Source organism: Calypte anna, chromosome 25 (genome assembly GCF_003957555.1).
Source record: "Calypte anna isolate BGI_N300 chromosome 25, bCalAnn1_v1.p, whole genome shotgun sequence".
NCBI lineage: Eukaryota > Metazoa > Chordata > Aves > Apodiformes > Trochilidae > Calypte > Calypte anna.
In genome coordinates this window covers 268,650-293,272 of record NC_044270.1, presented here as the reverse complement: position 1 = coordinate 293,272, position 24,623 = coordinate 268,650, and the positions used below count along the sequence as shown (strand labels likewise).

At 66.5% G+C, this 24,623-nt stretch overlaps 2 protein-coding genes across 2 annotated transcripts; both read right to left on the bottom strand.

Annotated features, from left to right (window-relative positions):
* Window positions 1-725: 725 nt before the first annotated feature.
* On the bottom strand, window positions 726-10,340 carry EFNA3 (ephrin A3). The gene is made up of 5 exons (XM_030465206.1): window positions 10,136-10,340; window positions 2,643-2,932; window positions 2,009-2,074; window positions 1,685-1,762; window positions 726-1,523 (listed from the first exon to the last, which is right to left on the bottom strand). Exons 1-5 carry the CDS (start codon window positions 10,255-10,257, stop codon window positions 1,402-1,404), a joined length of 678 nt encoding a protein of 225 aa, XP_030321066.1. The 5' UTR covers window positions 10,258-10,340; the 3' UTR covers window positions 726-1,401.
* An 8,736-nt stretch (window positions 10,341-19,076) lies between these two features.
* EFNA4 (ephrin A4) lies at window positions 19,077-23,593 on the bottom strand. Its single transcript, XM_030465099.1, has 6 exons — window positions 23,458-23,593; window positions 20,932-21,224; window positions 20,120-20,188; window positions 19,902-19,961; window positions 19,545-19,795; window positions 19,077-19,460 (listed from the first exon to the last, which is right to left on the bottom strand). Exons 1-5 carry the CDS (start codon window positions 23,565-23,567, stop codon window positions 19,707-19,709), a joined length of 621 nt encoding a protein of 206 aa, XP_030320959.1. The 5' UTR covers window positions 23,568-23,593; the 3' UTR covers window positions 19,077-19,460; window positions 19,545-19,706.
* Window positions 23,594-24,623: the final 1,030 nt, after the last annotated feature.

Below are 24,623 nucleotides of genomic sequence, written 5' to 3'. Positions count from 1 at the left end.
TGGGTGAAGCGTCAGGACCCCCAGGGCTGCTCCCGCGCACCCGTGGGGCTGTGGGGTGCTGGCTGTGGGGCTAGGGGCATCCAGCTCCTCCGTAGCAACACGCCCGAGGTGTGATCCCATCTGCAGCAGCACAGCCCACTCATCCCACGTATGCTCTGGTCTGGACAGATGAGGGCATCCCCCCCATCCTGTCAGAGCCGCGGTGCAGACAGGTGTGTGCCAGGTCCCCCCGACGCCGGCAGGAGCTGGCATGCCCGGCAGAGCCAGACGTGCTGGTGGGGGAGACGCAGGGATTCCCGGAGGGCCTCGGGGCACACCGGGGTGACGGCCCCGTGCAGCTGGCAAGCAGGGGGAATGTCTCCCCTCTACCTGCTCCTGCCTGGGGTGCTGCAGCCACCACCCCCCCAGGGACCCCAGGCACTGAGGGTTCTGCCCGTGGCCCTGCACTGCCCTTACCTGTGGGCACTGGCTGCCCCCCACACTGCACCGTCCCACGGGTGCTCTGTGCTGGAGCCCGGGGTCAGTGGGGAGCAGAGGTGGTGCTCAGGGGGACCCCAATGCCGAGCCCATGGCTGCAGGCATCGTGCCCGGTGAGGCAGGTGGCATGGTGAGGGTCAGCACTGGGTACTCGCTGCCCTCACCAGACCCCACCGTGCCAGAGAACAGGGCTGACCCACAGCCAAGCAGGAGTGCTGCTATGCCACCATGACAGGGCTGGTTTTTCTATCCTTTTATTGTTTTTTTTGTTGTTGTTTTTTTTTATAGACTAAGAGCAGAATATGAAAATCACCAGCCAAAGCACTTGAAAAAAAGGTCGAGTTTTTTTTGTTGTTGTTCTTCTTGTTGTCGCTGCTGTTGTCGTTTTGCTTTTCATTTTGTTGTTTTGTTTCTGGTTTGTTTTTTTTTTTCCCCAAAAAGTGTCTGTGCGTTTGCATAGGTCGGGTCTTCACAGAAGACGAGGAAAATCCAACACGTTCGACTATGTACAGGCCAGCCCAGGGCTGGCACCGCCGCCTATGGTACAGTATAGATATTTCTATATAGTCGCTCTCTGTACAGTATGTATAGATCTCTAGATGGGTATGTACAGGCTGCCGGCCCTGGGGGGGTCCCTGCCCTCACCGGGCTGCTCTCCAGTCCAGCGCTGCCACCCAGCCCCGGGGTGGGACGTGGGCAGGACGGTGTCCGAGCCGTGTCCCTGCAGAGGTGGCTGCAGCCATCAGTGGGGTGGGAGGCAAGTCCCAGCCAGGATGGAATCGGCTCTCCGGGCAGGGAGGTGACGATGTGGAGGGGACGGGTGGTCCCAGGGTGGGACCCCGCTGGCTCTCACAAAGGGGGGGCAGGTCGGGGGGTTCCCGCTTGACGCAGCCGCGCTGGCCGGGTCCCCGCCGGTGCTGGGAGCTAGGAGGCCAGCAGGGTCATGAGGAAGAGCGCGGCGGCCACGGCCAAGGGCAAGTGTTCCCGCTTGGGGCTGGTGCCACTGATGCTCTTCTCCAACTTCGGCATGTCTGGGTTGAAGTTTTCTGTGGGGAAGAGAACAAAAGGGTGAGGGGGGGGGTGTGGGATAACCCCGAACCCCCCACCCCGTGGCTGGGGCTGCCTCATGGGCGGTGGCGGGGGGGGACGCGGCGCTGTAGGGCCGGGGGAAGGGGGGTGAGGGGTGGGGGGGCTCTGCCCGACTCACCCAGGTCCTCGATCTTCACCTCGGGCCGCAGGGTGAACTGGGGCAGGGTGGGCGCCAGCTTCTCCCCGGAGTGCGACGCTGCAAGAGGGAGAGAGGGGACAGGGAGTGGGGGAGGGGGTGGTCATGCTCCCTGTCTGCCTTGTGCTGCAGCCCCCCCTGGGTGGGCTGAGGCACCCTAGAGGGACCCAGGAGGGATGGGGGAAGTAGGAGGAATGGGGCACCCTGGAAGGACGGGGGAGCTGGGAGGGATGGGGGACCCGCCAGAGGCCACGCCGCCCCCCCCGCTTGCCCGCAGCCCCTGGGGAGGGCACAGGGGGGACTTACTGGAGGCACAGCACACGAACACCTTCATCTTGAGGCAGGCCCGGCGGTGGTTGTGCATCGGTGTGGCTGCAAGGCAAGAGTGGGTTAGGGAGGGGGCTTTGGAGGGGGTGATCCGAGCCCCACGCACCCAAAAGCTCAGTGGCCCCTGGGCATGTTGGGGTCCAGTCCTAGCTGGGGCTGTGCTCTGGGCTGGGGGGATGCAGCAGCACCTTTGTCCTGCACCCCGAGCCCTAATCCTGCATCCGCACACCCCCAGAATCCCTATCCCGCATTAGAACCCCTCCAGCACCCCAATACTCCATCAGCATCCCTGAATCTTGATCCTCCATCCCCATCCTACCCCTCCACCCTCATCTTTCCCCACACCCTCATCTCACCCTTGCATCACGACCCCCTACACTGCACCCCCAACCCATACTCTCCCCTTCCATCCCCCCTCCCCATGCCTGAGGTCAGGGTACCCACGCCTAGGGGAGGCTCCAGGGGGACCCAGCCGGGGCTGGGAGGGAGGGAGAGAGGGAGGGAAGGAGGAAGGGAGAGAGGGAGGGAAGAAGGGAGGAAGGGCAGGGGGAAGGGAGGGTTTGGGGAGGGAGGGATTAGGGAGGGAGGAGTCCCGCCTGGCTACCCCACGTACAGATGTAGTAGTACTCCTGCCCTGCGCGGAACTCGTAGCCCAGCGAGAAGGCGCTGTAGCGCTGGAACTTCTCCGAGAACTTGATGGGGCTGTGGGGTGCGTGGGGCCGGTTGCACTCCCAGCGCTTGAAGCCCTGGCTGGTGTTGCAGGTGCGGTAGCCCTCTGCGTTCACCATGTAGAGCACGTACTGCTCCAGCCGGTGCTCCGGCACCGAGGCGTTATAGTGAGGGCAGTAGATGTCCAGGTAGTCGTTGACGTTCACCTGCACCGTGTAGCCCTCCCGCCGCAGACTGCAAGGGAAAGGGGAGGGGACGAGGGGATCAGAGACGTCCCCTGTGCCTTCTCAAACGCTGACTCCCTCCTTGGAAGGGGCCGGGAGGGTGTAGAACAGGAGGCTCCTACTGCAAGGACCTCAGGGGGTGGTGGTATCTCTCTGCTCAGCCTCGATCTGGAGCCCCCCCAGCACACCAGAACCTTCTCTTCTCCAAGATGAACAACCCAAACAACCCCAACTCTCTCAGACAGTTCAGAGGAGGCCCTGGAAATGCTGGGAGGGCTGGAGCAGCTTTGCTCTGGAGCCAGGCTGGGTGATCTGTGGTGGTTCAGCCTGGAGAAGAGAAGGCTGCAATGGGGAAGCCCCACTGGATGGGGCTTGGAGCAGCCTGAGCTGGTAGGAGGTGTCCCTGTCCATGGCAAGGGGGTGGAACTGAAAGAGCTTTAAAGGTCCAGCCCAACCCATCCTGTGGTTCTGTGAGCCTGGAACAGCCTCAGCCCCACCCCACGGACCCACAGTGAGATGACACTGTCTCGGTGATGTGACAGGAGGGATGCTGCCATAGATGGGTGCTGTAGGTGCCATGTGTGCAGGTGGGATGCCTACAGGTGCATGAACAGCACTCCTGGGAACGTGCCGGCAGCCTCAGGGAGGTGACAGGCACAGTGGGACAGAGAGATGCAGCCAGAGAGGGTCCTGAAGGCACAGGTGACCCTGCAGTGATGCAGCCCCTGGTTCTTCCAACACAGCCCTGGCAGCTCCCCAGTTCTGGCAGCTTTGGAGCCGACCCACCACGGTGGCCCCACCACAGCCCCAGCTCTGCCACGCGCCGTGGCTCAGGGAGAGGATTTCTCACCCTGCTCCTGCTAATCCCGTTAGTTCGTTAATGCTGTAAAGGGTGGCCCTGGGGGAGCCTCATTTACATTGATTAGGAGCAGCAATCCCCTCAGATCCACTCGGGAGAGGCTCCACTGGCTCCTAATCCGTGCCCAATGGAAATCCTGGCCGCGGTAATCCTTGCCGCCGCGCTGACCCTGCTGCTCCTGCCAATTAATGAGGAGCCGGCTCTGGCTCTGCACCAACAGCCGCTGCAGCACCGGACCCCGGCCGGACCTTGCTCTGCTGCAGAGGTGGTGACCCCCGTACCATGACCCCTACACCCGGTGATGTTGTGGGTCAGGGGGTTCCCCTCGCCCACCTCCCCTGGGATCTGGCACGGGCGGCTGCGGTGCGTCGCAGTTCTGGGGAGCCCTGGAAGCCCGTGGCATGCAGCACCCCACAGAGAACTAAAAAGCCACACTGCCAACCAAGAAAGGGGAACCCGAGCTGCTGCCAGCACCAGGTGCCGGGGAGGGGAGGGGTGAACCGGGCTTCATCACCTGTGGTGCAGCCCCACGCAGCAGCACCTCCCTCGCTGCGCAGCCGCTATTCGCCGGCCCAGCCTGACACCCACCGGGCAAGCCAAGGTGCTGAGGCAGCCACCCTTGCTCCGCAGGGTGCTGGGACCTTTCATCTTCCCCCTTTGATGTGGTGGGAAGGGGAGGGGGCCAGAAAAAGGCTTGTTATTAAAGAAATGGCCCCGAGGAGAAAATTGCAATTAACTGCACACGGGACGCAGGGCTGGGACGCCAGCGTGCCCCGAAACAACTGCCCCACTGCGGGGCTGGAGCAAAGCCTGGGGAGCCAGGGATGGAGGAACCAGGATCAACCCCTCATCCCTCTGCTCAGCTCCATCTCCTGCCGTGCTGGGGAACCCCCGTCCTGGGGAGCTGAAACCCCTGTGGCACCCGGCGCTGAGGCAGATGTAAACCCTCGGGACCCCGTGCTGGAGCTCTCATTAAGAAGCGTGACTCCTGATAAACACCTCGCTAACGAGCGATGCCTCCTGAGGCACCAAGGTCCCCCCCCTGGGCTGGCACACACACCAGCACTGCAACGCTGGGGACTCGAGAAGGTGAGTTCCACCGACATCGCCCTGCCAGGCTGGGAACCGGTCCAAAACGGGGCCACTGTGGCCTGGGACACCGCCATGAGACTGGCACCCGTTTCGGCCACGATGCTGTGTCCCTGCTGTGCCCAGATCCTGCACCCTGACCCCAGTCCCACAAAGCAGCTCCACATCCCCCCCTCCCCTCTAGCATGTCCCTGAATTCCGGCACGGCCGGGGCATCCTGAGCTCTGCTTGTGGAACCGTCCGGCAGCCTGAGGCAGGAAGAACCCCCAAGAAGCCTCCAGCCCCTGCTTTCAGGCAGGAGGATGAGCACAGACACCCTGAACAAGGACCTCCGCCTCCTATCCCCCCAAAACCCACCACAGAGTGGGCAGAGGCTCCCTGGTCCCTGCCAGTCCCCGCGGTTGTCAAGAAGCCTCAGCGACCTGGGTCAGGACAGACCCCTCGGCCGCCTGGGGCACCGGGACAGGGGGAAGGGGTTAAGGCGGGTTCTGGCAGTGCCCGAAGGGTTAAGCGCGGGAGCAGAACGGGCAGCAGCATCACTTCTGCACGACTGGGTTTTTAGAGCAGGGCTTTGGAAGGCAGCAGCCGTACCTCCCGGCAGCCTCTCGGCACTGCCCAGATGGATGTCCCCCGGCAGGACCGTCCCGAGCACCGTCTGGGCCCCGCTCCCACCGGCCCCGCACCGGCGGGATCCCGGCTACCTGGCAAGCTGCAGCCACTGGTATGAGCCAGGCGGCCGCTCCGCTCCCATCTGCTGCCATGGATGATAAATCCAGGCTGGGTGCCGCACACTCATTCGGGCTCTGCTCGGCAGTGTCTGGTGCACTGCAGCACACCCCGACCCCAGTGGCAGCGTCACGGGGGGACCAGACCCCTGCCCGGGCCCCCCAGCTGCGGCAGGTGATCCGTGCCGGGCTCAGCGCCCCACGGTGGAGGTGATAGCGGTGAGGATGGGAGAAATGTGGGATGTCCCATGATGAGGGTGAGGGTGTGGTGCCCCCAGCACTGGGCGCTAGGCCCCCTCCCCCCAAGCCCAACCGGGCCCTTTGTTCGGCTCCGGCAGCTTCGCCCTTTCGGCACAGCCGGGGCCCATCGATCAGCCGGGGAACAAATAAGCGCCATCGATTGACACGGTCCCCTCCCACTCACCCCGCACGACAGCCAGAGGGGCATCGATGGCCGCCCCATCCACCCCGACGGGTGAAGGGATGGACAGGCCACTCAGCCGTGCCCACCGCCCAACCCCCGGGGAGGGGGACAGAGCTCAGTGCGGTCCCCCCCCCCCCACACACACCCCATACCAGCCCTCCAGGCAGGCAGCGCGGCACAGTCATGGTGCCCAGACAGCCGCACACACGCACGCTGGCGCGGCAGACAGTGCCCGCACCGCGGCCCACGCGCAAGGGTGGCACGACGCCACGGCACGGCCTCCCCCTCCTGGCCTCCCCCCACTCTCCTGGCGCAGCCACGAGGTGCCAGGGTGAGAGGCACCGCTGGAAAACAGCATCTCCGGGACCACCACCCCACCTGGGGGATTGGGGCTTCTGGGGAAACAGGGCTGCTCCCGGGGGACGTGGTTGTGAAGGGACAGGGGTGCCACGGGGCACAGCCCATCCTGAGCACCACCAGACCCCCAGCGCTGCTCCACAGGTTCCCCCTCCCTCCCCCTGTCCCTACTGGCAGCCATGCGATCCCCTTAATCCTCGCTAAAGCCGGTACCTTCCCGCCTTGCTAACAAGATCAATGAGTTTTCTAATTGGGTTTTAATTAAAGCATCAATCTGCAACCAGTGACTCAATTACCAGCCTGGGCAGGAAGGGGTGGCCCTGGCCCTGCTGCACCCGGCGTGAGCCCCCGCACCCCAGCACCGTGGCCGCTTCTCCCAGGAGAAGCCTGGCTGTGCTGCCAGGGCTCAGTGCCACCGGTGTGGTGACTCCAGGGACACAGCACCCCCAGCACACGCCAGCACTGCCACCAGCACCCACGGGCAGCTGGGGTCTCTGTGCCCCAGGCAGCCCAGCCTGGCAGTCACAGCCATGGGGTGGGGGGTGGAGGAGCTCCTCGGGCTACCCAGGGACGCGCTGGGGCTGAGTAATTAACCACCGAGAGTTAATCACTACCTTCCCCACCTCCAGTCCCACAGCATGACACACCCCACGTTGAGGCTGGGAACTGCCACACACACTTGCCCCACGCCCCACAGCAACCGCTGCTGGAGACCCCCAGGACAAGGGCGAGGGGGTCCCTCCTGCTGCCACCACCACCAGCTCCACGGAACCCGGCAGATGGGGTGGAGGCACCTGCCTGAGTGCATCCCCAGAGTTGGGGTCTTGTAGAATACACAGGAGCCCAGGACACCCCAGTGGGTGCATAGCAAGGATGCATCTCCTCTCCCCTGGGAGAGGAAGCTCCGTGCAGGGGCTCTCCAGAGCTCCTGCCCCCTGGAGCATCAAGTTAGCTGGATAAAAGCTGCCTTGAAAAGGTGAAGGTGGTGGCAGTGCTGGGGGGGCCACAGCAATGCTGGGCCCTCCCTGTGCACAGGTGGGCTCCCATCCACCTTCCTGGGCACCAGGGCCCTGCATGTCCCCAGCTCACAGCCACCCCCCCACAGCACCCCATGCCCTGAGGCCATGGGCACCAGCACCCTCAGCCCCCATGCTGGAGCCAGAAGCTCACCCCAACTCGCTCAGGGGGGGTCAGGGGGTTGCAGCAGTGCCAAGGGGAGCTTGGCCATACCTGTGGCAGTGCAAAGGGACAAACTATTGTCCTCACCTTGACACCCAGGACACCTAGCAAGGAGGTGCCATCCCACACAGCAGGACCTGACAGAACTCTCCCACTCTGGGGGAGACACCCCAGAGGTGCAGCCTCCCCTCACTGCCAGTGCTGGCTGGGTCGTGGCCACCTCGCACTTTTGTCCCATGCCACCGTGCCTGTTCCCAGAAGGACTTGGGAATGGAGACCAAGGACCACCCTGATCCCCTGGGTCTCACTGGCTGCCACCTGTGGAGATGGATGGACAGGTGGAAAGTGCAGCCGGACCAACAACCTGCCAGAGGTTGTTTCATGCCTCCCCTGGGCCCTGCCATCGGCCACCCACACCCACCCTGCTTGGTGGCCCTCCCAGCCCCTCAGCACAGGCCCTCAGTGTCCAGGGGACCAGAGGAGCACGACCACACGCCCAAGGGGGCTGAGCCACTCTCAGCCCCACTCCCCAAGACCCCACCAGACCCCCGGGGGCTGCAGGTGAGCTCCGTGGGGCAGCCCAGTGGAGGTGCAAGTGTGCCCAGGGCAAGGCGGTGGGACATGCAATAAATTTCTGGGGTGTCTGGCGCAGCCCCCGAGGGGGGGGGCCCTGCAGCTGAGCCTGCCGGCATCCCCCCCGCTCTGCCGAGAGCCCCGCGGGGCCGCGCCGGGCTTGTTTATTGCTCTGATTGCAGCGGGGTTGCTGGGATTCGCAGGCTGCAGCCCAGGGAGCCTAATTCCCCCCATAATTTATCTAATCCAGACACTTTGCCGCGCGGCTGTAATTGCGGCCGAGCTGCCGCACTGCCTAACAATAAATATCAGAGCTCCGGAGTCCCTGGGACACGTCTCTGCCGCAGCCGCCCCCACCGCGCCACCCGTGCCCTGAGCCGGACGCTGGCAGCTGTGCCAGAGCCCTGTGTGCAGCAGGTGGGGGGGGTTGGCCGCAGCACCCCCACCATGGCACTCAGCACCCCCTCTGTCCCACTGGGGTCACGTCACTGTCTGTGGGCCACGAGGTGGGGAGCTGCGTGGAGGGGGGGTACGAGGAGGGCCGAGGTGGTGGCAATGTCACGGCGTAAGGATGAGGATGGAGAGGTCCAGTTGGCAGAGCAGGGTCTGGTGGGGGGGATGATGGGGCGTGGGAGGGGGGACATGGGAGCCCAGGTCCTCACCATTGTGCTGCGCCTCGGCGTGTCACGCACACGCACGATTTATGGGGCCCAGGTTTCCGCCTGGAGACACAATTGCAGTGGGAGGGGATGGGATGCACTGGACGACGCCCCCTCCTCACACAAAGGGGCAACAGGGTTGGGGGGGGAAGCCCCAACACCGATGGGTACCGGGGATGCTCCAGCTGGGCGAATGCTCTCGCCACACCCCTGAGCACTCGCGCTGGTGAAGGAAAGGGAGACTGGTGATGGCAGCAGGCTGAGCACCCCGGGTTTTGGCGGAGGGGGGGAGGGGTCCAGGGACCCCGCAGACCCTCAGCCCCCGGTTTCGGGAGAGCCCCAGCCTGGCTGCACCCACTGCCACCCAAAACCTGCGTGATGCTCGGGTCCCTCAGGCGTGGCCGTGCCATCCCCAGCGGTGGGTGCGCACACGCTGTGCAGCCCTGGGTGGGTAAGGGCAGAGCACAGCACCCCCCCGCCCCAGCCAGGGCGTGAAGAAGGTGCGGCGGGCCCATGACCAACACCCCCCCCCCCCTCCAGGCGCCGGTGGCTTCGCTCCCCGCGAGAGCAATTCCCACAGCCACGCTCACCATCCCCCCCATCGCCCCCGCAGCCCCGTCGGGAGCCCCCGGCCACTGCCCCGGGAATGGCACCGCTGCCCGCTGGAGCGGGAGGAGGGGGTGGGCACCCGTCGGACCCCCCCGCCGCCGCGCTGCTCCCGCTCCCAGACGGTCGGAGAGGGGGGGTCTGGCGGCGGGAGCGGCGCAGCGGCACCCCCTCCCTGACCATCCGCACCGGGGAGGGGAGCGGCCGTGCCCTTCCCATGGCTCCCCGGTGCCCACTACGGGGAGCGTCAGGGCCGTCGGGGAGATGGGGGGGTCTCGGTTCCCAGTGCCACCGACCCACCCGCGCCAACACCGGGAGTAGCCGAACCCCGACCCCGCCGCTGTCCGCGCCCCTCCCGGCAGCACGGCCCCGGGGTCCCGACGCCTCAGGTGGGGTCGGGTCGGCCTCCCCCCGCCTCCCCGAGCAGCCACCGCCTCCGCGGGCAGGACGAAGGGCGCAGGGTCGGGAGGGGCAGCGCAACGACCCCGGGGGGTCCCGCGGTCCCGGAGCGCGAGCGCCCCCGGACCGGTGTCGCTCCCCATTCCGACCCCCCCGCCGCCTTCACCCCCCCCCTCCCGCCGCCTCCGCGCGCATCCTTCAGCGCGATCCCCGGCGCGCCCCCGGCGCGTCCTTCCCAGCGGCGCCCCCCGCCCCGCTCGGCCCCGGGACACCTTCCGATGCCGGTACCGGCTGTCCGGCCGCCCCCCCTTCCCCCTCCCCCCCTTCCCCGCCCCGCACTCACTGCAGGTTGGAGCTGTTCCAGTGCACAGCGTGCCGGTTGCCCAGAGCCCCCGGTAGTCCCCGGCCCGGCAGCAGCAGCAGCAGCGGGAGCAGGGGCAGGAGCGCGGGCAGCCGAGCAGCCATCCTGCCGCCGCCGCGGAACCCGCCGCGATCCCGGGGAACGGAGAACCGAGCACGGAGCCGCCCGCGCCCCGCGCCCCCGGCGCCCAGCTCCGCCCCGCGCGCGCCCGACGCCGCCGCGCCCCCGCGCGCGCTCCCGACACCGCCCCGGGTCCGCCTGCACTGGCATCGGCACCGGCACTGGCACCGGCACTGGCAGCGGCACCGGGACCAGCGGGTGGGGGGGCATCGGGGTCGCGTCCCGCCGACATTGGGGTCGCCCTGGGTGGGAGTGCTGGGGCTGGGGACACCGCCCCCCCGAGGGCCCCCAAAACCGGCAGAGCCGTGGCTGGGGGCTCATGGTCCAATGGGCCAGGGGGCTTTGCAGTGCTGCTGCCAACACCGTGGAGGTCACCAGTGTTTGTGGAGGGGTTTGGCCACCCTGGGGACACAGGAGGTGGGCACCCAGCCCCTCGTCACCAGGATGGGTGCCAGGGTGGGTACCCAACCCCTTGTCACCGGCACAGGGCCCTGTGTGCCTGGACAGCCCGGGTGCCAGAGGAGCAGAGCCCCAGTGCCAGGCTCCTCTGCCCATCCCGTCCTGCCACGGGAGCCCACACGTGGCTGAGCACCCACCCGCAGGGACGGTCCCCTGCTTGTCCCACCCTTCTGTTTTGTGTCCCCCTGAGGGCCCACGGGGCAGAGGTGTCCAGGGGACAGCAGTAGGCACAGGACTGGTGGGAAGTGACTGATCTTGGTGCCAACTCCAGCCACCCATCCTTGGCAAACCCCTTCGGAGCTGCCATGAGGCACCGCCCGGCGTTCCTGTGTGCCAGGTGATCCCTGCCCCAGCACACGTGTGCACACACGAGCATGCTTGCACCAGCACAGGCACACGCAGCTTCCCCGTCAGCTCCCACGCGGGAGCTCAGCCAAGTGCCTGTTCCCCACCAGCCCCACGGCCTCTGCTCCAGCAACGCCGGATTCACAAACCGCCCGGAGATTTGGCAGCCCAAGGAACTCGTGAACGAAACCGGGAGGCTACCGAAACCGCGGCTGGGCTTGCTGAGCCGGCCCTGGCTGCTCCAGCTGGGAGCTGGACTGGCGAGTGTGGCTGTGTCCACACATCCCTGTGTCTCCGTGTCCCCACCACCTTGGCACGGTGGCTCCAGGCCAGTGACCATAGCAGAGCTCCAGGCTTGGGGCATCTGCTGCTCCGTGCCAAGGTTCCAAGGATTTCCCAGCTTCCCAGAGCTCCTGCCTTGGAGCTGCTCCCTTTTCCTGGGTCCTCACCATTCCTTTGGACATCTGCATCCCAGGGGGACAAGGATGGTGGTGGCCAGGGTCTTGTTGAGCCCCGACCAGAGCCCAGTACTGGCAGTGCCCATGGCAGGGCTGTGCCACAGCCCCACCTGCATCGGCAGCACTGGGGGGGCCAAGCCCCCACCAGAGCCCTGCTGGGAAGCGGGAGGGGGACTGGCGGAAGGGTCTGGAGGACCAAAAAAGCCTTTATTAATTATTCATCTGGAGAAGTGAAGTGAAGAAAACACAATGTGTGGAAAAAGGCTCAGGGGGGAGCTTGGGGGGGGGAGGGGGAAGGAGGGGAAGCAGGGGCAGGAGGGGCTGCTGGGGCATCCAGGCAACAGGGTGGTGGTGGTGGTGGCAGCGGGTCCATCCTGGTGCACCCTGGTGCTGGAGCATCCCGGGGGGCTGCACACCTCTGGCAGGGCCCGGCAGCACCGCGCTGGCGCCATGGAAACGGCAAACCCATGGCAACACACACCTCCACATGGAAACCCCCCGCTCATGGCAACGCGCACGCCGCCGCCAGCACCCGCTGGCACCCGTGCTCTCCAGGGAGGACCCCCACCATGGCACCCCCGTGCACCACAGGAATGGAGACACCTGGGCAGCCAAACGTGCCCCGAGCATCACGGTGGGCACCCACCCTCACGCTGGTGCCAGCACCCACCAGGCATCACCCCTTGGGACTGGAGAGGGTGGCCGGCTGTGGCAGTGGGGGTTTGGCTGGGTTGTGACCGCAGCAGGATTTGGGGACAGCCGGGGTCACGGTAGCTGGGTGGCTTGGCTCTCAGGAGGACACAAAAGGCCTTGAGCTGGGCCATTAAGCAGCCCCAGTCCCACCCCCTACCCCGTGCCCCTCATCCCCTCCACCCTGTCCCCATCACGCTGACACCCAGCAAGTTTCTGCTCCAGAGCATGGGGGGAGCGAAGCCCCCAGACTGCTGCCTGGAGCGGGCAACCATGACCACCAGTCACGGTGGCCACTGTGGCTGGAGAGAACGGGCTCAGGGGTCCTGGCAGGGCAGGGGACCTGCTCTGCCCGCTCTGGTTAATATTTAACCATGGCTTCCTGTGACAGCATGTCGCAACCGCAGAGCAGAGCCAGCATTCAATAAATCATCGCGGCGGGCTTGGGCTTGGGCTTGGGCTTGGGGAGGGGGGGGAGAAGCAGGGAGGGGAAGGGGGGGGGGCAGCGCCCAGCCGAGCGAGAGGGGGAGCCGATAAATAATTCATTAAATAAATAAACATGGCGAGAGTGCAGGGAGGAGGCAAGAGTGTAACCAAGAAAGGGCTCAGCGAACGCGGGCATGAAATATTCACCAGCCACACCTACAGGGCCCCGAACGCGCTGAGCTCAGGGCTCCCGACCTGCCGGGAGGAGCCGGGTGCTGGCACAGCTCCAACCAGACACGGCAAGAACATGCTAATGACACACGGAGCAGGTGGCCAGGGCCATGGGGCTATGGCAAGCAGATCAGGCAGCAGGTAGCCAGCGGTGCTGGCATGTCTGCAAGGAGCCGAGTGGTCACCGGCTCTGCCTGCTTTTCCTCGCAGCTTTTTGCTGTGCAATTTTTGGCTCTTCGGCCAGCACATCTGGGGCATGTTTGCCACTTGCTGCTTGCCCGTGGGCTCGTGGCCTCCTGGCTCCACGTTGCCCTTTTCCTTCTTTCATCCCCACGTTGGTCTTTAAATTTGAATGAAGGCCTCACGGATGGTCGCGCCGCGTCAGCGTCTTGGCGAGCGCCGCGCTGGTGAGGGTGCAGGGTGCTGACCCCCCCACGCCCGGGGAGAGGGAGGATCTGGCAGCCCTGGAAGGATCCCATGGGATCTCCTGGGGCTGATGGTAGATCCGGGGTGGTGTCGGTGGTGGCACTGGCCACCGGACCGCCTCCCCAGCAAGCCCAGAACAGCCTCATGCTTGGAGAGGAGGGGGCTGGAGGTGAGCACCACTCCACCAATCGACATGGGGGTGATCCGTTAATTAGCACCTCAGAGGCTTGAGTTAATTGATGCGGAGCTTGATCCCAGAGGAGGGTTAATTGCACACACGGCGCTGGCCGCCAGCAGCCCGGTCACAGCCACGGCCACGGCTGCCGGCGGTGGTGGCACCGAGTGCGGCTGTCGGAGGGAATCAGCTTCCCCGTGGAGCTGCCGGATGAAGCCGTGCGTGGCTCCCGGGATGGCTCCCGGCCCTGGGGCTGTGCCCGCTGCCTGGAGGAAGACACAGGGTCCCTGCCCTGGGTGCCAGCGTGCCGGATGCGTGGCTCCAATGCGCTTCCCCGTGCCAAACCCTGGGGGTGCCAGCACCCAGAGGTGATGGCAGCCAGCTCCTCCTGGCTGTGCCACTGATGGGTGATGGAGGTCACCACGCTGTGAGTCACTGGGCAAACGTCACCCTCACCTCGGACCATCCTGTGGCACTGCAGGTGCCGGGCCGGGAGTCCTAGCTGGCCCCTTGGCTACAGGCTACAGGCTGTGGCTCATGTGCTGATGGTGGGGGCTACCTGGCTGGGAGGCCTGAGTCAGCAGCTGCACCGGGTGACTCAGCCGGCTCCTCCGCTCTCTCCCGCGTGGCACAGCTCCCTCCCGGCCTCAAGATCACTCCAAGATCATCTGCCACAGCCATCCTGGCCTCACTGGCCCCAGCTCCCCCATGGCAGTGGTGAGGATGTGCCGGAGGGCAAGAACCGTGCCAGGAGGGAGCGGTGGGCATGGGCAGAGCGAGCACGGGGGGGCTGGCACCCGGCCCTGCTGCGGTGCAGTGGCCACAGCTCCCCAGGGAAGGGACAAGGACACGGAGCTGGGTCTGCAGCCACCAGCTCCAGCGCTCAGCTCTCCACTGGGCTCTTCCCTGCTCTGCTCATCCCGGCTGTGTCACACCAGTGACCCCTGCATGGTGACCAGCACCATCCTGGGGGGGGGGGTTACAGCCCACTGCCCCCCCAGCACCTGTCAGAATGAGTCGTGCAGCAGCAGCAGTGGAAAAGCGAGCACAAGGCTAGTGACACGTGTGTCTGGGCCACTGGGAACCATCATTGCCCTGAGCTGAGCCCCCAGCACCACAGGAGCACCTGAGCACCCTGTGAGCACAGGGACATCACACCCCCCGGCACCCTTAGGGACTTGTGCCTGGGACTTATCCTCACTGGGGTGCTCTGGGGTGTTTGGGCTCCCTGGAGGCAGTGAAGTTGGCAGAGGAGGATCCAGAGGGACCTGGAGCATCTTTGGGGACCTGGCCCATGCTGGCAGGTAGGACCTGGCACCCATGGTGCTGGGTGGCAGCAGCCCCAGAGCCCCTCCAGCCCCCTTCAAGGCCCAGTGGCAGATCTCTCCGCCCCCCATTACTGGTGCCTCAGTGACATGAATCTGATGGGGGGGTGGCAGGGGGCTTCAACACCCTGCTGCCACCACGCTTGGGTCCCATCACAATCAGCATCTACTGCTGCTGGGACCTGGTCCCCTGGCAGAAGCAGAAGGGGGTGACACGGGAGGGTGGCAGGCTGGGGGTGATGGTGACAGGTCCAACAATCCCAGGTTGTCCCCGTGCTCCTGCCTTGACCCTTCAGGTGACAGTGACAGGGGAACTACATGCCCTGGGAGCCAAAGAGGGGTTGGGCACAGGGGTGTCAGGGGACATGGGAGCCCTCCTGGGGACATTCGCCTGGTGGCAACGCTCTTGGCATTGGGCAGAAGGGAAGACAAGCAGGTAATAAACGGGGGAGGGGAAATGGGGGGGCTTGGGGGTGGACAGCAGGGGGGCTCAGGATGGAGCACGCAGGCATGGGAGATATCAGGGCCTGAAATATTCATCAGGTTTTGCTGCTGTGCCTGCCGTCACGCCGGCCACGAGTGATGGTGTGGGGCAGTTTTAATAATGCATCGCTCCTGAAAGGCTGGAGAGGGGGGGCAGGGGCATGGGGGGAGCCACAGCAACCCAGTGGGGACCCCCTGAAAACAGGGGGGGTCCTTACACAAGCTGCAGCCTCTCCAACACTGCTGCCAGCCACAGGGCTGGGGTATGGGTGCCTGAAGGGGGGGACAGAGCAAGTGGTGGTTGTGACACCACCCAGGGGTGCTGGTGGTAATGGGGTGTCCCCCTGCCACTGGCACCCAGCCCAGAGGGTGGCAGAGGACCATGGGCTGGTGCATTGTCCCCACAGCCTGGCAGTGGGTGCCTGGTCATTCTGTCTGGGATGGGTTGGGGGGCCCCTGTCCCTGTCCCCAGGCTGGGGCTAGCAGGGACCCAGGAGGTTGCCCACAGAGGAGGGACCCCCCCGTGCTGGCCCCCCTTGTCCTGCAGCCCCCGGGAACTCACCTGGGTGCTGGGTGCTCCTCCATCCCCCCCAGCATCCTCCCAGCCAGACACATCCCATCCATCCCACCCCTGGCACCCACTGCTGACCCCTAGCAGCACCCATGCCAGGGCAGCCCCGGGGTAATGCTGGGGGGGTTTGCACCCACCCATTCCCTTCCTGATCAGCCTCTCAGCTGTGGCTCTGCTCTCCTCATGCTGGTGCCAGCCCTGGAGCCCTGGGACAGACCCAGATCCATCTAAATCCAACCAGGGCCAAGAGGACCCAGGCAGGAGCCCTGCCTGCACCCTGCCTATGTGCCGTGAGGCAGATCCCAGGATGCTGCCTGGGGCTCTCTTGGGCCACCAGCCTTGTTCCAGAGGATTTGGGGACCCTGGGATGGCACCATAGGCCCTCACTGAGCAACAGGTACAGGCAGCACCAGCAGAGCCAGGCAACTAAATCATGCCAGGGAGGCAAAGAGCCCATCCCAGCTCTGGCACAGCAGGATTATTATCCAGCAGGGTAGGGGCAACCCTGCCAAAATGCTGCCAACATCCCAGCAACCATGGGGACAGAGGGATGCAGGCAGGACTGACAGACACCCCAGCACAGCCTGAAGCCACACTGCCTGTGCCCACAGCCCCAGGTCCCCAACCCCGCAGTGCCCGCATCCCGCTGCCACCCCCTGCTCCGGGGGGATTGGCTGTTGCCTGGGATGTGCCAGCCCTGGCACACGCACACCGTGGTGGTGCCTGGTACTAGTGCCAGGCTTTAGGTCCCTCTCCAGCCCATCCCCTGGGTGTTTTGGTAGGTGCACATTGCTCGGTGGCTGCCAGGTGATGGGGGAGCAGGACCTGGGGTGGGTGCTGAGCTCCATGGTTTGGCCCCAGGGTGCTGGGAGCCCACGGGCAGTGCCCGCTGCATCACCCCTGTGCCCAGCTCGCCCGGGGCTCTGCTCCTCGAGGCTCAGCACACGTGTCCCCTCAGCTCGGCATGTCCCCTCGGCATGGTGAGCCGGTGGCCCCGTTTCCATGGTGACACGGAGCCATTTCCCATCTCCAAGATGCTCTTGGCAGCTCTCGGGTGGGGGCTGCAGCCGCAGCCCTGCGCCCATGGGAGATGGATAGGAATGGGCCCCACCGTGCTGGGGGGGGGGGGGGGGAGGGGGTGTGCTCCCCAATTCCAGTCCTCTTGGGGGGGCGTACACTGGGCCCCAGATCCCATCCTGTGTGTCCTGGGATTGCCACAGTGCCTGACCCCATGGTGAGGGGTGTCCTGGGGTGGAGGGACTGCAGGCAGCACAGCCTCTGGAGCACCCAGTGCCAGGAACTTCTTTCCACGGTGCTGGGAGCATCACGAGCTCCCACCCAAGCTCATCCTGGTGCTGTGATGCACCCGTGGTCCCCATCCTGGCCACGAGCTGGGCACAGAGTTTAGGCAGAGTCTGGCTATGGTTCCATCACCTCCTGCCATGCTGCCACAGCCCATTGCCTCTTTATCCCCCTCATCATCCCCCTCTTACCATTTCCCACCATTTTCTCTTCCCGGCGATACATTTTTTGCCTTCCCAATTCCCAAGCTTTTAACTCCCACCCCTCCCCAGCCAACCCCTCCCCAGCTGAAGGCCACCCGAGCACCCCCCACACCCATCATCCCAAAGAAGACTCGGGGGTCCGGGCTGGCAGCGGGGAGCTGAAGGAGAGGGTTGCTTGGCAGCTGGGTAGGGGGGAGATTGCGAGACAGAAGGGACGGGCTAATGGAGCCGATTCCTTTAATAGATTGAATTTCTGCCGCGGCTGGCTGCGGGGCACGGAGCCATCAATTCGATTCAGGGGATGGGGAATCTGATTTGGAGCGGCCGCGCCATCAATTAGCTGTTATTGATGGCATTGCTCATTGGGAGGCGATGGGATTGGAAGGCGGCAGCCGCTCCCGCATACCAAGCAACCCCCGGCTCAAGGACAGGGCCCCGCTGCTCCCGGAGACGGCACCCACCCCCCAGCCCCCTGACGGGGACCCCATGGCCTCACCTGGGGGGTGGGGGTGAGGGGTTGGGGGGGTGAGAGGGGTGCAGCTCTCCAAAGGTCTCCGCACGGGGGATCCCGCAGGACGCAGCCCCGTGGAATTCCCACACTTGGCACCATCACCCCTGACAACCCCACCTGGGGAGTCCTTTGGGGGAGGCCCTCACCCAGCCTCCCCCACATGGGGGTTCCTCGGGGCATGGTTGCTCCCAACATCCCCAGGAGGGTCCTTTGGGTACGGTGCCCCCTCCCAGACGGTGTCACCGCCACCTGGGGGGCTCCCACAAAGCACGGTCTCCCCGGTATCACCACACGGGTAGGGAGGGGTCCCCTAGTGGGTGCCCCCCACATCCTGGGCACCATGGTGGGTCCCGCAGTGGGGCCAGGGGGCATTGCCCACCACGGGGTTGGGGTGCTCCTGCGAGGATGGGGTGTGGGCTGCGGTGGGGGAAGGGCAGGCAGCGGCTCGGGGGGGAGGGGAGTGGCGCGGTCGATGCTTTTGCTCTGCCTCCTGCCAAGCAGTTTCTCCGAGAAGCCATAAAACCTGTCTGACGTGCCCAGCACCACTGCGGCAACGCCTGCGCGGGGAGGGGGCTGGGGGGGCCCGGCCACCGGGGGGCCCCAGGGGGAGCTGAGCCCCAGCTGGGACCCTCGAGGAGGGCAGAGGAGCCGGGGGGCTGCACCCACGAGGCAGGGGGACAGGAGGTGCTGCCAGAGCCTCGAGTGACTGGGGAGCTGTCACCCAGCTGTGTCACAAGATTGTCCCCTGCAGCCACCTGGGTGTGGAGGGGGAGATGGGGACACCCCAAATGTGCACACCCCACCCCGCTTCACATCGTGTCCATGTGCAGCAGACAGATAGACGGACAGAGGAGCACAGCCCGACGGGCAGACCAAGGGCAGCAGAGGGACCTGGGTGCCTGTCTGGGGACTCTGGGTGAGGGACCCCCCAACCCCAGCACCCCCTCGCCCCTTGGCGCCTGTGGCCGGCTCTGGGTCTCACTGCCAGGCGCTAATTGAAGGCAGTTTGGCTGTAATTAAAGCTCTCCCTGTGACATGAGCCAATGTCTCAATATCAAATCACTGCAATTAAACCCCTGGTGGCCTTACAGCTTCTGGGGAGAAGTGCAGGGACACCCCCCACCCCCCCCACAAACACCACCCCACACCCCAGCATCACCCCTGTGGGGACAGGGACTCAGGGTGGGTGGGTGCAGGCAGGAAGGGCCCAGGGGCAGCGCGAGGGGATAGAGGGGTAGGGGCTGCACAGTGATCTTGCAAACACTGTATTGCTCGGCTCAGTCACTACCAGGGATTAAAACCAAACGGCAGGGCCGGTGACGGCACACGGAGAAGGTGAGGGCACATGGGGGAGAGCGTCTTCCCAGAAGACAGATCGGTGTGTCCTCGCCGGAGGACAAGGCAGCGGAGGGGCCCTGCTCCAGGGCCTGGGTGTCCCCCGGGGTCCCCTGGGGCAGGGAGTCCATCATGGAGGAAGGCACGAGATGAGGTGACGGCCCCGGGACAGAGAGGGTGCCCGCTGAGCTACGGGGAGCCCAGCCCCGGGGCCGGTGTGCAGTGACGCCGGTGGGGAGCCAGGTCCCTGGGAAGGAGAGAACCCACTTAGGGGATACAAGGGGGAAAACAGCCCCCCCCGGGTGCACCCACCGCCCCAGAGCCCCCTCACCTTCCAGCCCCAAGCTCTTGGCCCCAGCTTGGCTATGTGGAGGTCCGGTGGGTGAGTTCTGACCTGGGGCTGCCCCATGGGAGGGGGTGGCAGTGGAGGAAGTGTGGGAGCAGGTGGGGAGGCAGCGGAGCCTGTTCCCCCCACCCCGGGCGGTGCCGAGGGTCAGATCCAGAGCAGGGTGAGGAGCACAAGCACCAGGCACGGGGCACAGGGCTGCAGAGGGGCTGTGATGCCTCGGGCAGGCACCGCATCTGCCAGGGCAGAAGGAGGGAATCAGGGCGAGCTGTGCCCCAACCCCTTGCCAGATTCTGGCCCCCCCTGCCAGATCCTGGCCCCCCCTGCCCATCCCACACTCACCCTCTGGCCCCCCACGCCCATGGGGCTGCGAGTTGGGAACCTCTGTCACCGGCTCTGGAGCTGAAAGAAACACCAACGGTGTCAGGGATTTGCTCCCTGGGGGACACGGTGTCCCCCCAAGGCCCCAGTGCAAACCAGTACTCCCCTAGCAGGGACCCAGCAGGGGAGGGAGAGCCCCAGACTTTTGGGGTGCAGTCACCCCCCGCAGCCGGACTCACTGGTGCCTCTGCAGCAGACAGAGACCCGCAGCTTCAGGCAGCGCCCGGTGCTCTCGGGGGTGGGAACAGCTGGGCAGAGGGGACACATCAGCGGCGCCCCCGGGATCGCGACCGGACCCTCGGGATCGCTACCGGACCCCGAGACGGCGGGGCCAGGGCCGGGCCTGGGATGCCCCCTGCTGGCGGGAGGGGTGGCGGCACCCCCCGCACCCCCACCCGGACACACCCACCCCGACCACCAGGCATCCCCCACCTCGGCACCCCGAAGGCATCCAGATGCCCTCGTGCACTCCCCAGGGCACCCCCAGACCCTGACCCCAGGCACTCCTACCCCCCCCCAGCCTCTACTCTGAGGCATTCAGAGCCCCCGGGGCACCCCCTCTCTGGGACACCCCAACAACACCCACTGGGCACCAAAAACCTCAAACCCCCACCCCGCAGCACCCTGACTCTCCCACGCACCCCAACTCTGATTACATCCTGACCTCCAGGGGCATCCTGATCTCCCTGTTCACCCCAATCCCCGCTGCACCCCAATCCCAACTGCACCCAGACCCCTGGTGCATCCCCAAACCCCTCTGCCTCCCCAATCCCAGCTGCACCAGACCCTCAGTGCCCCCACCCCTCCCACTGCTCCCCCAAACCCCCCCTGCACCCAGACACCTGGTGCACCCCGATCCCTTCTGCCCCCCACAATCCCTGTTGTACCCAAACTGATGTTGCACACCAATCCCCCTCTGTCCCCCCCCAATCCCAGTTGCACCCAGACCCCCGTTACTCCCACCCCTCCCGCTGCCCCCCCAGCCACTCACAGATGTAGTAGTAGGTCTCCCCGGGCTGGAACTCGAAGCCCAGCGAGAAGGGAGTGAAGCGCTGGATCTTCTCGGAGAATCGGACGGGCCCAAAGGGTGCCCAGGGCCGGTTGCACTCCCAGCGCTTGAAGGCACCGGGGGTCTCGTAGCAGCCTCGGTACCCCTCCCGGTCCACCATGAAGAGCGTGAAGGTCTCTGCCCGCCCGGCGGGCACAGCCCCCTCGTAGTGTGGGCAGTAGATGTCCAGGTAGTCATTGATGGCCACCTCGATGGAGTAATCGTCCTGCAGGAACCTGCCGGGCAGGGCAAGCCGGGGAGTGGATGACGGGGGTCCCACCGTCCCTCCCGCCCAGGCAGAGCGGGTGGCCCGGCGTTGGCCAAAACGGCCGCCGGACACCCGGCTGTGCCACACAACCAGGCATCAGCTCAGATTAGCCGCAGGCCACTGGAGCTGAATGTGCCGGAGAGCTGCGGGCAGGGGGAGCACAAAGCCCCCCGGCTCCGGCACCCGCCTCACCGCCCCCAGAGCTGATCAGCACTGACACCCCGGCAGGGGTCTGCACGGCTGCTGGGCCAGGGGTCAGGGGGCTCTGCCAGCCGGGCAGGCAGGGGAGGGGGCCCAGCCAGGCCAGGGGGGAGCAGCCACCTCTGCAGGCAGAGACACAAACACGTGCACACGCACACAAATGTGCACACACCCTCTGTGTGCACACACAAACACACACATACGTGTGCACACGCCCTCTGCATGCACGCATAAACGTGCACACACCCTCTGTGCACGCACACACACTCTGTGCATACACATTCGTGTGCACACACATGTATGTGCACGCACTCTCATTGTGCACATGCAGCATACACACAGGTGTGCACAATCATGTGTGTGCACACACTTGCCCCTGCACACCCGGTGAGCCAGAGTCCCTCAGACCCCTCCCGACCGCATCCCGCCCGGGCAGAGCCCCCCCTGGCAGCGCCGCGGAGGGGAAGGGGTTGCCAAGCTGGCACAGGGACCCCGGCCCAGCGGGGAGGGGGGTGAGGGGGGACCCCGTCCATCTCCAGCCCCCGCCTCTGCCCCGGTGCAGTCACCAGCCCTGCCCACCCCAGGCCCGGTTCCCGGTGCCTCCATCGCGGAACCCGGCGCTCCCCATCTGGGCTGGGGGTCCCGGTGGAGGGGAGCGGGGACCCCAGGGCTCAGAGACGAACGACGTTGGCCGGGACGAGGCCGGGCAGGGCCGGGGGCTGCGGGACCCTGCGGTGGGATCAAACCCCCATTCCCGACGCATTCCCGGGCGGTGGGTTCCAGCCCCGAGCTGGAAAATGCCTAAAATGGAGGAGGCCGGTGGGGGGATGGGGCCGGCCACCGGCCCAGCGGTGGGGACAGAGCCCGGGGGCAGCACCTCGGGCCGGGCAGGGGCTGTGCCCCACAGCCACCACCAGCGGGGACATCACCATGGGGACCCGAGGGCCTGGCAGTGCCACCCACGAGCTTGATGCCCCCCAGGGTGACCCCAGGTTTGGTGCCCACGGGCTGCAGGCAGCCCGGCGTTGCCCCCCCAGCCCCAAGTCCAGCAAGTGTGGCAGGGCAGGGGGCAGGTTGGTGCCACCAGGGATTTGGCACCACCACTGGGTTGATGCCACCAGGGACCCCCAGTGCCAGCGGGCTACACACCAGCTCGGTGCCACCAGGGACACACACCCACCAGGCTGCCCACCAGCTCGGTGCCACCTGCGGCACGGTGCCACCGGGGACAGAGTGCCACTGGGCTGCCCACCGGCTCGGTGCCACCCGGAGCTCAGTGTCACCTGGGGGTACTCACCTGCCTCACACGCCCCGGGGCTCGGTGTCACCGGCAGTGCCTGGTGACTCGGTGCCACAGGGGATGCCTGATGGCTCCGTAGTGCCCGGGGCTCGGTGCCTCCCGGGATGCCCGGGGCTCAGCACCACGGGGGGAATCGTTACCTTGGTATCGCCTGGGGATGCCCGGTGGCACGGTCACCCGGGGCTCGGTGCCCCTGGGGGTTCCTGGTGGCTTTGGTACCACCCGGAGGAGCTCACCGTCTTGGTACCACTATGCGGCTCAGCATCACTAGGGGTACTCACCGGCCCGGTAACGGCGGAGGGGCGGGGGGGGTGTGCCCGGTAGCTCGGTACACCCCAGGGGTACTCACCACTACCCTGCAGCTCGGTACCACCGGGAGTGCCCGGTGGCTTGATACTGCTCGGGGCTCAGCACCACCGGGGTCCTCACCGGCTCGGTGCTGCCGCAGACGGCCGGTGTTGTCTCGGTACCACCGGGGGATGCCCGGTGACTCGGTACCACCTGGTGGCTCGGTACTGCGCGGGGTTCGCACCACCGGGGGTACTCACCGGCTCGGTATGCCCCGGGAGCGCCCGGTGGCACCAGGGCTGCCCGGTGGCTCGGTGCCCGCCGGCTCCGCCCCGCCCAGACCCTCCCGGCGGCGGGGCCCGGGGCTCGGCGGGCCCGGGACGCACAAAGGCGGCGGGGCGGGCGGCGGTACCTGGGGTTGCTGCCGTTCCAGTGGACGCCGTGGCGGAGGCCGCGCACCGGCTGCGGAGCCCAGAGCAGCGGCGCCCAGAGCAGGAGCCCGAGCAGCGGCGCGGGCCGCATCGCTCCGCCGGGGCGGCGGGACCGGGCCGGGGCGGCGGCGGGGGCGGCCGGGTGGCTCGGCGGGGCTCGGCACGGCCCGGCCCCCGCCAACTTCGGGCCAATCCGCGCCGCGCCGCGCCCGGCAACTTCCCCGAGTGCCATTAACCCTTGCGGGGCAGGACCGGCACCGGGACCGAAACCGGCACCGGTAACTTCCCCGAGTGCCATTAACGCTTAGGGGGCGGGACCGGCTCCGACACCGGCACCGGCAAGTTCCCCGAGTGCCATTAACGCCTGGGGGGGCGGGATCGTCACCGGGACCGGCAGCCCTACACCGACCGGTACCTCCGCCATCCATCGGCACCGGGACCAGCATCCCACACCGACCAGGTCTTGGACCGGCACCAGCCACCCCGGGCATGGACCGGGAATCCCGCCCCGCCCGGAACCTCCCCGGTACCGGCAGCCCCGCCCCAATCCGGCATCCCCGGTACCCGCCCAGTACTCCCGCCCCGTGGTCGGCACCGAACCGGGCTGCTGCCCGGCCGGGCAGCACCGGCACCGGGCAGGCGCGACGGGACCGAGGGGTTGGGCGGTGCCGGTCCTTGCACATACGTGTGTCCCCTGCACACGCGTGTGTCCCCTGCACACGCGTGTGTCCCTTGCACACACGTGTGTCCCTGCCCACGGGGCAGCTCGCGCACACGTCTCTCCCTGTACATGGGGTGACTTGCACGCACACACGTGTGTGGCCGCACACTCACACGCACACGCGTGACCCCGCACACACGTGTGTGTCCCCCCCACACCCACACGTGACCCTGCACACGCGTGTGGCCCCTCACGTGCCCGAGCCCACGTGCCCTTCGGGGCGCTGCCCGCGATCTCCGCCAGAGGGCGCTGACCACCCCAACAGCTTCCGGCAGAGGAGGGGCGGAACTTCCGGTGGGCGCGGGTGCTGCTGGGAGTTGTAGTTCGGAAGCACCGCAGACCCCGCTTCCCCCCCCCCCCCCCGGTCCCCTCCCGTCCCGGGTCACCGGAGGCAGCGCGGAGGCAGCTCACAGCCCCTTTATTGCC

What these genes read in the sequence shown, in the direction of transcription:
- EFNA3 (XM_030465206.1), bottom strand. Translation starts at nt 10,257, where the DNA reads ATGGCTGCTCGGCTGCCCGCGCTCCTGCCCCTGCTCCCGCTGCTGCTG. An exon ending in TGGAACAGCTCCAACCTGCA is followed by an intron (nt 2,933 to 10,135) that starts GTGAGTGCGGGG and finishes TTTCCCTTGCAG; the next exon opens with TCTGCGGCGGGAGGGCTACA. An exon ending in GGTGAAGATCGAGGACCTGG is followed by an intron (nt 1,524 to 1,684) that starts GTGAGTCGGGCA and finishes TCTTCCCCACAG; the next exon opens with AAAACTTCAACCCAGACATG.
- EFNA4 (XM_030465099.1), bottom strand. Translation starts at nt 23,567, where the DNA reads ATGCGGCCCGCGCCGCTGCTCGGGCTCCTGCTCTGGGCGCCGCTGCTC. An exon ending in GGAGACCTACTACTACATCT is followed by an intron (nt 20,189 to 20,931) that starts GTGAGTGGCTGG and finishes CCCTCTGCCCAG; the next exon opens with CTGTTCCCACCCCCGAGAGC. An exon ending in TGGGCGTGGGGGGCCAGAGG is followed by an intron (nt 19,796 to 19,901) that starts GTGAGTGTGGGA and finishes CTGCCCTGGCAG; the next exon opens with ATGCGGTGCCTGCCCGAGGC.